The sequence below is a fragment of the Phocoena sinus genome, chromosome 6, assembly GCF_008692025.1.
Source record: "Phocoena sinus isolate mPhoSin1 chromosome 6, mPhoSin1.pri, whole genome shotgun sequence".
NCBI classification, from domain to species: Eukaryota; Metazoa; Chordata; class Mammalia; order Artiodactyla; family Phocoenidae; genus Phocoena; species Phocoena sinus.
The window spans coordinates 11,490,334-11,503,304 of NC_045768.1; the positions used below are offsets into that span (position 1 = coordinate 11,490,334).

The 12,971-nt window shown below is 43.0% G+C and overlaps 1 protein-coding gene across 9 annotated transcripts in view; it reads left to right on the forward strand.

The window, feature by feature from the left end:
- DENND1A (DENN domain containing 1A) overlaps positions 1 to 12,971 on the forward strand; it is a 540,688-nt gene that overhangs the window by 260,787 nt on the left and 266,930 nt on the right. For all 9 annotated transcript variants that reach the window (XM_032634249.1, XM_032634244.1, XM_032634240.1 and 6 more), the window contains one exon: positions 601 to 670. In XM_032634249.1, coding sequence (XP_032490140.1) covers positions 601 to 670 — 70 coding nt within the window. The remainder of the gene's footprint in view (positions 1 to 600; positions 671 to 12,971) is intronic.

Here is a 12,971-nt window from a genome sequence, read left to right on the forward strand (position 1 = left end):
CACAGAGGGTGGAGTAAGGTCAGGACCAGGCTGTCATCAGAGTTAAGGGACATGATGGTCAGAACCCGGTGGAGGGCAGGGTGGGGTGCAGAGTTAGAGCTCTTTCTGCAGTAAGTACAGGGAAGTGTGCATTGTAATAGAAGGTTTAATGAGTGGTTACAGGCTCATGGGGCCTTTGGGACACCTTGCACATGGCAGCAGTGGAAGTGCTGTATGTGTGTGTGGCTGTGTGTGTCCAATGATGAGAAACTTGAACAGAAGCTTTCCTGGAAGGGGTGGGTGTGGGGCCTGGGGGGCTATTCAGAGATGGTTCCTGATTGCAGAGTCTGCTTTGAATTTCTTCTCTGTGAACCTGTTCTAGCTCTGAGGCATGGGAATAATTTATAATGGACATTCAATCTTCTGCCTTACACAGGCAATTTTTTTAAATCTCAGAAATAATTAACATTTTACCAGTCTGCGTTTCCAGCACAGCCTACGACAGGAAGGCTCTTCACGATGTAGAGAGAAACCAAAATGTACCATCTTCAATTAGCTCCTGGTTAAAGTTTTTGACCTGCGTACTAATAATATTCCATGTGTTTCCTCTTCTTCCCCCAGCTATCTCCCCTGGTTCGAAGTATTTTATAAGCTGCTTAACATCTTGGCAGATTACAGGACAAAAGGACAGGTATTTGCCTTTTATTTTATTCTTTTTAACAACTAAACTTTAACTTTCTTGCCTTGTATTTCACTAAAACATTTACTAAAAAAGTAATGCATTCCCGTTACAGAAAATTTGGGAAATTCAGAAAGCAGTAGGAAGGAAGAGAAAAATCACTCTTAATACGTGTCCCTCCCCCGCCCCCTCCCCCCGACCAGATAAATATTGCTAGCATTTTGGGATGTTTTCTTCCTTTACTTTTTGAATTAAATAAGTAATAAATAGACCCTTCGCATTCGGAGTTAATAGTCACCATCTTACATTCCCAAGCAGCTCCACAAGTTCATCGTATGTATTAAATAATAATTTTGCTGAGGCACACATTTGAATTGCTGGGATTTGTGAGTAAAACACTTAACTGGCAAGTGACCTAACCAGCTGTCCCACTTCCCATTTCAGTAGGGCTTTCTTGTGCTTTTACAGTAATTTTTTTAAGGGTCTGAAAATCACTTTAAAAGTTCAGCTCTACCTCACTGTACTTTTGGAAGAAATGGTATGTTGAAGTATCCTCCATGGGCGTCAAGGGGCAACTGGATCTGTATTTAGACTTTTGACGCCCACAGTTTTTAGGTACCATAATAATAGAAGCATTTCCCCCATGCTAATAAAAACGTTGTAAATCTTTTTCACAGCTGCATACCATGTACCTTGGTTTACTGAGACATTTCCTATTACTGGAAATTTTCATTATTTGGGATTTTTTTTCACTATTATAAGTATAGCTATTAGCATCTTTGAGCATAAAACATTTTCTTCATTTTGGAATGTTTCCTTAAGAAGAGAATCTCAGATGGGCCATTTTAAGGTTAGTGGACATAAACATTTCAAAAACATTTGCCAAACTGCTTTCCAAAAGAATTGTACTGTTTTCTTAAAAGACAGATACCCTTTACTGGCAATGTACAAGAGTGCCTGGGTCACCATACTCTCACCAGTATCATTTGTTGAATTCATTGTGTTCTTGACAAGTGAACAGTTCTCATTGTTTTAATTGCATTCCTTTGATTATTAGTAAGTTGAATATTTGTCCATATATCTAACTTCTTATATTTTCCTTTTTTTGTAAATGGCCTAAGATTTTTAATTAAAGAGATATATTATTATTAACTGTTAAGAGAATTTTTTTCATCATATCTTCTACAGAACATTAGTTCTAAGAAATGCTCCACTCAAAAAGGGTTACCAGGGCTTCCCTGGTAGCACAGTGGTTGAGAGTCCGCCTGCCAATGTAAGGGACACAGGTTCGTGCCCCGGTCCAGGAAGATCCCACGTGCCGCGGAGCGGCTGGGCCCGTGAGCCATGGCCACTGAGCCTGCGTGTCCGGAGCCTGTGCTCCGCAATGGGAGAGGCCACAACAGTGAGAGGCCTGCGTACCGCAAAAAAAAAAAGAAAAGGTTACTATAGTTGAGTGATATTGGGTCAGGGAAAGGGAAAGCTGTGTCTCATCTTTGTCTCCTTAAGATTCATGTAATATAGGCTCTGAAAAGTCCTACAGTGGAGAAATCTGTGTCACCCAAATATTCCCAACTTATTTGGCCCCATATACTTTTAATTCCATGACAAGTATTAACATTCTGAGATGCCAGTGTTTCCTGGAACACACTTTGGGAAATGCTAATTTTGGAGAAAAGCTGGAAATTGTGTGAATAATGGATAAATCTTTAAGTTAGATTGACTTACTGGCAAATGTATTCCAGAGACCACAGTAAATGTGAGGAATAACTAATAGAAATGGCTCCCTAGATCACTACACTCACTCTGAAAGGATGCTTAGATACCAGGGAATTCTGTCCTAAAAGAAGTGATGTACTCTTTGATGAATGAGTCAAGAGGCCACCTTGGGTCTGTTCATTGATTGCTGATTCACAGTTCACTTTTGTCAGACATTCAGTTTTTCATTCAAAATTAAAAGAGGTCTTTAGTAAATAAAATTATATAGCATGTAGGCTCTTAACAGTCTTAGAATTGGAAGTTAACTCACATTTTTTTTCTCCCATATATAAGCTCCAGTCAGTTAAAAAAAAAAAACAACTTACTAGACTTTGGAAAATATGTCTTGGGATACAGGAAAGATTGGGTAGGTACAAACTATGCATAGGAGAGATAGGATTATTACCCTGTAAAATTGGTGTATCCATACTCTGCGCTGTTGCCCCAGATAAGGACCCTGCCTGTTGGAGTGTTAAAGACTGAGATTAGTGATGCGTTTTAGTGAAGTCTGTTTCCCTTCTACAAAGGACTCTTTTTATTAAATTTCTTCTGGTTAAAGGAATTATGACACACATGATAGGTAGTCTGCCTACAACTGGCTTAATTGTTTGCAAGGTGTGGGTTATCAGATTAGAACATGAGGAAAGAGCTTTCATTAAAAAAAACAGAATCCCTTCCCCAAGTCCAGAAGTCACTGGGAAAGTTGGGCAGGGTAGGTAGGCTTCAGCTGGAGGTGTGGGGAGTGACCATGATGGCTCAGCATGGAGTGCCTGAGCCTAAGCTACATTATGAGAGTGTCTGTTTAATTCACTGACACAACAGGGTTATCAGGCCCTGAGTAAGGCAATGATGGCATCCCTGTGGAAGGGATGGCAGAGGGTGAGGAGGGCATCTAAGCCAGAGAGCAACCTGGCTGAGGGTGTTGGAGGCTGAGGAGTGAGGCATTTATTTTTGTGGAACAGTGGTGTCAGTGGCTTGGCATCATCTGGGCACCAGATATCAGAACTTCAGTGGGATCTAGATGAGCCACGTGGGAAAGAAGACAGCAGCAGTGGCCCAGCACTAGGGTGTTGGAGCCTGGGGTGAGGAGGGCATTTTTTATTGGTGGGAGGTCTGAGGGAGGGAGGCAGACATTGGTGGCCTAGCATTGGATGTCAATGTTCGAGCAGGGCAAGGAGGGCATCTAGATGGAGAGGGAGGTAGGGGCAGTGAAAAAAGATTGCTTACATACAAGCAAGTAGATATATTAAGAAAACAGGGGCAGGATTTTTCACTTTTGTTAGATTATTGTTACAAATATGTGAAGGGAGGAAACTAGAATGATTCCCATGTTGGATTAGAATTAGAGCCATGGGTATGAACCCATGGCTTTCAACATATGTGATATAGAAAACGGAGATGTAACTGTGTATTGTAGGTCTGTGTGTGTGTGTGTGTGTGTGTGTGTGTGTGTGTGTGATATATTCCCTGTCTCTATCCACGGAAAGGGTCTGGGGTCAACTATACACAAGTAGCAATGGGCACACCAAAGTGCCCAAATCTTGGTTTCTAAATTCATTTCCTACTAAAAGGAGCCAGGACTCCCTGAAGAAATGTCTAGTTCCAGAGCTGAGGCAGGGAAAAGTATGAGTCTGTAATATCTTTTTGTGCTAAAAGTAATGTAGTGCTCAAAACATGATGGAGAGAGGGGAGGAATCAAGATAGCGCAAGAGGAGCACGTAGATTCACCTCTCCTCATAAGGACATCAAGAATACATCTACAAATGGAGCAGTTCTCACAGAGCACCTGCTGAACACTAGTGGAAGACTTCGGACACCTAAAAGGACCAGAAAAATCCCCACGCAACCGGGTAGGACCAAAGAAAGAAAAAAAGAAAAGAGGAAACAGAAAGGGACCAGCACCCCTGGTGGGGAGCTGAAGGTGAGGAGAGGTTCCTGCACTCAGAGAAACCCCCTCAAGGAGGTAAATCAGGTGGGACAGAGAAGGAGCTTCAGGGCATCGGAGGGGAATGCAGCAACCGGTCTGTGGAAGGCAGGAGAGAGTAAGATGTGCGTGCGTGGTCTGTGCTGCAGCCCTGCGCACCCCAGCCTGAGTCGTGTGTCTCCTGGTATGGAGGGGTGCTGGGTGCTGGAAAGTGGGGTTTGGAGAGCGGACCCACGGAGGGAACAGCTGTTGTCTGTGAAGAGACAGCCTGAAGGGACGGGAGTAAGGAACTCCACAACCGGGCAAGTTCGCGGAAGCCCAGACCACCGTAGAAGCAAGGCGCCACTGTTGAGTGGTGCACAAGGGGCGGGGCAGCCAGGGCAACCCCCTTCCCCACCCATCGGCCCCTGCCTCCACGGGCACTGGGAGGGTCACCCATCTGAGCAGGATTGCCCTTCCTTCAAGCCAAGGTCACCTCTGCTCGCGCAGGCTCCGGGATCCTGAGCGCTGCCCCCACCAAAGCCGCCTCGGGAATCAGCCCTGGGCGCCCCAGCCTGAGACAGGAATCGGCCAAGGCAGGCAGGGGCTGAGTCCTAAAGCGTGGGGTTAGGAGAGCGGACCCAGGGTGAGAACGGCAATTGGCTGAGTGGAGACAGGCGGAAGGGACTGGAGTGAGGAGCTCAGCTGTGTGGAGACAACCTGAGGGGATGGCAGTGAGGGGCTCCGCGGCCAGGAGCACTTCTGGAGGAAGAGTGGGCTGCCTTGGAAGCGAGGCGCCATTGTTGACTGGCACACAATGGGCGGCGCCGCCATCTTCGGACTCTCTCCCCACACGGCAGCCCCTGCCTCTGCAGGAACTGGGAGGGACTCCCACCGCAGCAAGCATGCCCCAGTCTGTTGCAACTTCCTGCCAGTCCCGCCCCTGCAGGCACTAGAAGAGGATCCCATTGGAGGAAGCGCCTGCATCCCACTTGTGGCCGCCTTATCCCTCCGCGGCCTGAGCCAAGCAAGTGTGCCTCAGTCAGCTGCCGCTTTTTCCCCCTCTCACCTGGGCGAGGACCAGATGACTGAGGGTAGCCCACATGCAGAGGCACAGGTGGGACCAAAACCAAAGCTGACTCCCAGGGGCTGTGCAACGAAGGCAGAGAAACAGAAATCTCTCTCTGCAAGTGCACAAGCTGCAGATTAAATCCCCGCGATCGGCTTGGTATACCCTGCGTCTGTGGAATATCTGAAGGGACAACGAGTGCTCCCACAGCTAAGACTGGTCTAGCTTTAGCAGCTGTGGACTTTGGGGGCAAGTACACGCGGGAGTTGGACCAGGTCAGAGTCTCAGCTGCCCCCACTGTGCCCAAAGCGGGCCCAGAGACCTGCCTAAAGGTATTGGAGGGCCTCCTGGAGAGGCGCGGGGTACTGTGGCTCACTGTGGGGGCAAAGACACTGACCGCGGAGGCCCCAGGAAAATATGTGGTTTTGGTTTCATTTTGTTCTGTTATTTTATTTATTTTTATCTTTTTAACATCTTTATTGGAGTATAACTGCTTTACAGTGGTGTGTTAGTTTCTGCTTTATAACAAAGTGTATCAGCTATACTTATACATATATCCCCATATCACCTCCCTCTTGCGTCTCCCTCCCACCCTCCCTATCCCACCCCTCTAGGTGGTCGCAAAGCACCGAGCTGATCTCCCTGTGCTATGCGGCTGCTTCCCACTAGCTATCTCTTTTACATTTGGTAGTGTATATATGTCCATGCCACTCTCTCACTTTGTCCCAGCTTACCATTCCCCCTCCCCGTGTCCTCAAGTCCATTCTCTAGTAGGTCTGCGTCTTTATTCTTGTCCTGCCCCTAGATTAGTCAGAACCTTTTTTTTTTTTTTTTAGATTCCATTTATATGTGTTAGCATACGGTATTTGTTTTTCTCTTTTTGACTTACTTCACTCTGAATGACAGACACGAGGTCCATCCACCTCACTACAGATAACTCAATTTTGTTTCTTTTTATGGCTGAGCAATATTCCATTGTATATATGTGCCAAATCCATTCATCTGTCGGTGGACAGTTAGGTTGCTTCCATGTCCTGGCTATTGTAAATAGAGCTGCAATGAACATTGTGGTACATGACTCTTTTTGAATTATGGTTTTCTCAGGGTATATGCTCAGTAGTGGGATTGCTGGGTCATATGGTAGTTCTATTTTTAGTTTTTTAAGGAACCTCCATATTGTTCTCCATAGTGGCAGTATCAATGTACATTCCCACCAACAGTGCAGGAGGGTTCCCTTTTCTCTACACCCTCTCCAGCATTTATTGTTTGTAGATTTTTTGGTGATGGCCATTCTGACTGGTGTGAGGTGATACCTCATTGTAGTTTTGATTTGCATTTCTCTAATGATTAATGATGTTGAGCATCCTTTCATGTGTTTGTTGGCAATCTGTATGTCTTCTTTGGAGAAATGTCTATTTAGGTCTTCTGCCCATTTTTGGATTAGGTTGTTTGTTTTTTTTTTTTGATATTGAGCTGCATGAGCTGCTTGTAAATTTGGAGATTAATCCTTTGTCAGTTGCTTCATTTGCAAATATTTTCTCCCATTCTGAGGGCTGTCTTTTCATCTTGTTTATGGTTTCGTGTGCTGTGCAAAAAGCTTTTAAGTTTCATTAGGTCCCATTTGTTTATTTTTGTTTTTATTTCCATTTCTCTAGGAGGTGGGTCAAAAAAGATCTTGCTGTGATTTATGTCATAGCGTGTTCTGCCTATGTTTTCCTCCAAGAGTTTTATAGTGTCTGGCTTTACATTTAGGTCTTTAATCCATTTTGAGTTTATCTTTGTGTATGGTGTTAGGGAGTGTTCTAATTTCATTCTTTTACATGTAGCTGTCCAGTTTTCCCAGCACCACTTACTGAAGAGGCTGTCTTTTCTCCATTGTATATTTTTGCCTCCTTTATCAAAAATAAGGTGACCATATGTGCGTGGGTTTATTTCTGGGCTTTCTATCCTGTTCCATTGATCTATATTTCTGTTTTTGTGCCAGTACAATACTGTCTTGATTACTGTAGCTTTGTAGTATAGTCTGAAGTCAGGGAGCCTGATTCCTCCAGCTCCATTTTTCTTTCTCAAGACTGCTTTGGCTATTCGGGGGCTTTTGTGTTTCCATACAAATTGTGAAATTTTTTGTTCTAGTTCTGTGAAAAATGCCATTGGTAGTTTGATAGGGATTGCATTGAATCTGTAGATTGCTTTGGGTAGTATAGTCACTTTCACAATGTTGATTCTTGCAATCCAAGAACATGGTATATCTCTCCATCTGTTTGTATTATCTTTAATTTCTTTCATAAGTGTCTTACAGTTTTCTGCATACAGGTCTTTTGTCTCCTTAGGTAGGTGTATTCCTGGTATTTTATTCTTTTTGTTGCAGTGGTAAATGGAATTGTTGCCTTAATTTCTCTTTCAGATTTTTCATCATTAGTGTATAGGAATGCCAGAGATTTCTGTGCATTAATTTTGTATCCTGTTACTTTACCAAATTCATTGATTAGCTCTAGTAGTTTTCTGGTGGCATCTTTAGGATTCTCTATGTATAGTATCATGTCATCTGCAAACAGTGATAGCTTTACCTTCTTTTCCGATTTGGATTCCTTTTATTTCTTTTTCTTCTCTGATTGCTGTGGCTAAAACTTCCAAAACTATGTTGAATAATAGTGGTGAGAGTGGACAACCTTGTCCTGTTTCTGAGGAAATGGTTTCAGTTTTTCGCCATTGAGAATGATGTTTGCTGTGGGTTTGTCATATATGGCCTTTATTATGTTGAGGTGACTTCCCTCTGTGCCTGCTTTCTGGAGGGTTTTTATCATAAATTGGTGTTGATTTTTGTCGAAAGCTTTTTCTCCATCTATTGAGATGATCATATGGTTTTTCTCCTTCAATTTGTTAATATGGTTTATCACATCGATTGATTTGCATATATTGAAGAATCCTTTCATTCCTGGGATAAACTCCACTTGATCACGGTATATGATCCTTTTAATGTGCTCTTGGATTCTGTTTGCTAGTATTTTGTTGAGGATTTTTGCATCTATGTTCATCAGTGATACTGGCCTGTAGTTTTCTTTCTTTGTGACATCTTTGCCTGGTTTTGGTATCAGGGTGATGGTGGCCTCGTAGAATGAGTTTGGGAGTGTTCCTCCCTCTACTATATTTTGCAAGAGTTTGAGAAGAATGGGTGTTAGCTCTTCTCTAAAGGTTTGATAGAATTCGCCTGTGAAGCCATCTGGTCCTGGGCTTTTGTTTGTTGGAAGATTTTTAATCACAGTCTCAATTTCAGTGCTTGTGATTGGTCTGTTCACATTTTCTATTTCTTACTGGTTCAGTCTCAGAAGGTTGTGCTTTTCTAAGAATTTGTCCATTTCTTCCACGTTCTCCATTTTATTGGCATATAGTTACGTGTAGTAATCTCTCACGATCCTTTGTATTTCTGCAGTGTCAGTTGTTACTTTTCCTTCTTCATTTCTAATTCTATTGATTTGAGTCTTCTCCCTTTTTTTCTTGATGAGTCTGGCTAATGGTTTATCAATTTTGTTTATCTTCTCAAAGAACCATCTTTTAGTTTTATTGATCTTTGCTATTGTTTCCTTCATTTCTTTTTCATTTATTTCTGATCTGATCTTTATGATCTCTTTCCTTCTCCTAACTTTGGGGTTTTTTCTTCTTTCTCTAATTGCTTTAGGTTTAAGGTTAGGTTGTTTATTTGAGAGGTTTCTTGTTTCTTGAGGTAGGATTGTATTGCTATAAACTCCCCTCTTAGAACTGCTTTTGCTGCATCCCATAGGTTTTGGGTCATCGTGTTTCCACTGTCATTTGTTTCTAGGTATTTTTTGATTTCCTCTTTGATTTCTTCAGTGATCTCTTGGTTATTTAGTAGTGTATTGTTTAGCCTTCATGTGTTTGTATTTTTTTACAGATTTCTTTTTTCCTGTAGTTGATGTCTACTCTCATAGCATTGTGGTCGGAAAAGATACTTGATAACGGTTTCGATTTTCTTAAATTTACCAAGGCTTGATTTGTGACGCAAGATATGATCTATCCTGGAGAATGTCGTTCCTATTACCATTTTCTTAATTGTTTTGGGTTTGTTATTGTAGGTCATTTCCTCCTCTTGTGTTTCCTGCCTAGAGAAGTTCCTTTAGCATTTGATGTAAAGCTGGTTTGGTAGTGCTGAATCCTCTTAGCCTGTGCTTGTCTGTAAAGGTTTTGATTTATCCGTTGAATATGAATGAGATCCTTGCTGGGTAGAGTCATCTTGGTTGTAGGTTTTTCCCTTTCGTCACTTTAAATATGTCCTGCTACTCCCTTCTGGCTTGCAGAGTTTCTGCTGAAAGATCAGCTTTTAACCTTATGGGGATTCCCTTGTATGTTACTTGTTGTTTTTCCCTTGCTACTTTTAATATTTTTTCTTTGAATTTAATTTTTGATAGTTTGATTAATATCTGTTTTGGTCTGTTTCTCCTTGGATTTATCCTGTATGGGACGCTATACTTCCTGGACTTGACTGTTTCCTTTCCCATATTAGGGAAGTTTTGAACTATAATCTGTTGAAATATTTTCTCAGTCCCTTTCTTTTTCTCTTCTTCTTCTGGGACCCTTATAATTTGAATGTTGGTGCATTTAATATTGTCCTAGAGGTCTCTGAGATTGTCCTCAATTCTTTTCATTGTTTTTTCTTTATTCTGCTCTGCAGTACTTATTTCCACTATTTTATCTTCCAGGTCACTTATCCGTTCTGACTCAGTTATTCTGCTATTGATTCCTTCTGGAGAATTTTAAATTTCATTTATTATGTTATTCATCATTGTTTGTTTGCTCTTTAGTTCTTCTAGGTCCTTGTTAAACGTTTCGTCTATTTTCTCCATTATGTTTCCAAGATTTTGGAGCATTTTTACTATCATTACTCTAAATTCTTTTTCAGGTAGACTGCCTGTTTCCTCTTCATTTCTTTGGTCTGGGTTTTTACCTTGCTTCTTCATCTGCTGTGTGTTTCTGTCTCTTCTCATTTTGCTTAACTTACTGTGTTTGGGGTCTCCTTTTAGCAGGCTGCAGGTTCATAGTTCCTGTTGTTTTTGGTGTCTGCCCCCGGTGGCTAAGGTTGGTTCAGTGGGTTGTGTAGGCTTCCTGGTGGAGGGGACTGGTGCCTGTGTTCTGGTGGATGAGGCTGGATCTTGTCTTTCTGGTGGGCAGGACCGTGTCCGGTGGTGTGTTCTGGGGGTGTCTGTGACCTTACTATGATTTTAGGCAGTCTCTCTGCTAATAGGTGGGGTTGTGTTCCTGTCTTGCTAGTTGTTTGGCATAGGATGTCCAGCACTGTAGCTTGCTGGTTTTTGAGTGGAGCTGGGTCTTAGCATTGAGATGGAGATCTCTGGGAGAGCTTTCGCCATTTGATATTATGTGGGGCCGGGAGGTCTCTGGTGGACCAATGTCCTGAACTCAGCTCTACCAGCTCAGAGGCACAGGCCTGACACCTGGCTGGAGCACCAAGACCCTGTCAGCCACATGGCTCTGAAGAAAAGGGAGAAAGAAAGAAAGAAAAAAATTAAAATAAAATTATTAAAATTTAAAAAATTATTAAAAAGTAATAAAAAAGAAAAGAGAAAACAGAAAGAAGAGAGCAACCAAATCAAAAAGTAAATCCACCAATGATAACAAGCGCTAAAAACTATACTAAAAAAAAAACAGAAAAAAAACCCTAGGACAAATGTTAAAAGCAAAGCAATACAGACAAAATCACACAAAGAAGCATACACATACTCACAAAAAGAGAAAAAGGAAAAAATATATATTAAAAAAAAGGAAGAGAGCAACCAAATCAATAAACAAATCTACCAAAGATAATAAACTCTAAATACTAAACTAAGATAAACATAAAACCAGAAATAAATTAGATGCAGAAAGCAAACCCCAAGTCTACATTTGCTCCCAATATCCACCACCTCAATTTGGGGATGATTCTTTGTCTATTCAGGTATTCCAGAGATGCAGGGTACATCAAGTTGATTGTGGAGATTTAATCTGATGCTCCTGAGGCTTCTGGGAGAAATTTCCCTTTCTCTTCTTTGTTCACACAGCTTCTGGGGTTCAGTTTTGGATTTGGCCCCACCTCTGCATGTAGGTCACCTGAGGGCATATCTGTTCTTTGCTCAGACAGGCGAGGGTTAAAGTAGCAGCCGATTAGGGGGCTCTGGCTCACTCAGGCCAGAACGAGGGAGGGGTATGGAGCGCGGGCTGAGCGTGCGGCAGCAGAGGCCGACGTGATGTTGCAACAGCCTGAGGCATGCTGTGTGTTTTCCCGGGGAACTTGTCCCCAGATCATGCGACCCTGGCAGTGGCAGGGAGCACAGGCTTCTGGGCGGGGAGGTGTGGATAGAGACCTGTGCTTGCACACAGGCTTCTTGGTGGCTGCAGCACTAGCCTTAGCGTTTCATGCCTGTCTCTGGTGTCTGCGCTGATAGCCGCAGCTCGCGCCCATTTCTGGAGCTCCTTTAGGCGGTGCTTTGTATCCCCTCTCCTAGCCCACCCCAAAACAATGGTCTCTTGCCTCTTAGGGAGTTCCAGACTTTTTCCCGGACTCCCTCCGAGCTAGCTGTGGCACACTAGCCCCCTTCAGGCTGTGTTCATATAGCCAACCCCAGTCCTCTCCCTGGGATCTGATCTTTGAAGCCAGAGCCTCAGCTCCCAGCCCCCGCCCGCCCTGGCCAGTGAACAGACAAGCCTGTCTGGCTGATGAGTGCTGGTCAGCACCAATCCTCTGTGCAGGAATTTCTCGCTTTGCCCTGTGCACACCTATTGCTGCACTCTCCCCTGTGGCTTTGAAGCTTCCCCCCTGTCCACCACCTGTCTCTGCCAGTGAAGGGGCTTCCCAGTGTATGGAAACTTTTCCTCCTTCACAGCTCCCTCCCAGAGTTGCAGGTCCTGTCTCTATTCTTCTGTCTCTGTTTTTTCTTCTTTCTTTTGCCCTACCCAGATACGTGGAGAGTTTCTTGCCTTTTGGGAAGTCTGAGGTGTTCTGCCAGCGTTCAGTAGGTGTTCCATAGGAGTTGTTCCACGTGTAGATGTATTTCTGTTGTATTTGTGGGGAGGAAGGTGATCTCCACTCTTACATCTCTGCCATCTTGAAGGTCTCTCCCTGTTTTTATTTTTATATGTTCTTTAAGAAAAACGTTTTAAAATATATTTTTTATTTTTCTATATTTTACTCTTTTGTGTTTCTTTGGTTTTGTTTTTCTTTGTTTTCTGTTTTTATTAGTTTTTTTTTTCATTGTTTTCATTTTGGGGTTCAGTTGTTTTCCTGTTTTGGGGGGGTTTTTGGCCTTTTTTTTTTTGCTTGTTTTTGTTTGGTTTTGTGCTTATCATTTGTCTTGGGTTTTGTTTGTCTGTTTCTCTTCTTTTCCTTTTTTTCTTTCCTTTTTTTTGGGGGGGGCCACGCCATGCAACTTGCAAGGTCTTAGTTTCCCTGCCAGGGGTCAGGCCTGAGCCCCTAGGGTGGGAGCGCCAAGTCCAGGACTGCCAGAAAATTCCCGGCCCCAGGGACTATTAATTGGGGTGAGCTCTCACGAGGTCTCCACCAAGATCTAAGATCTCACAAC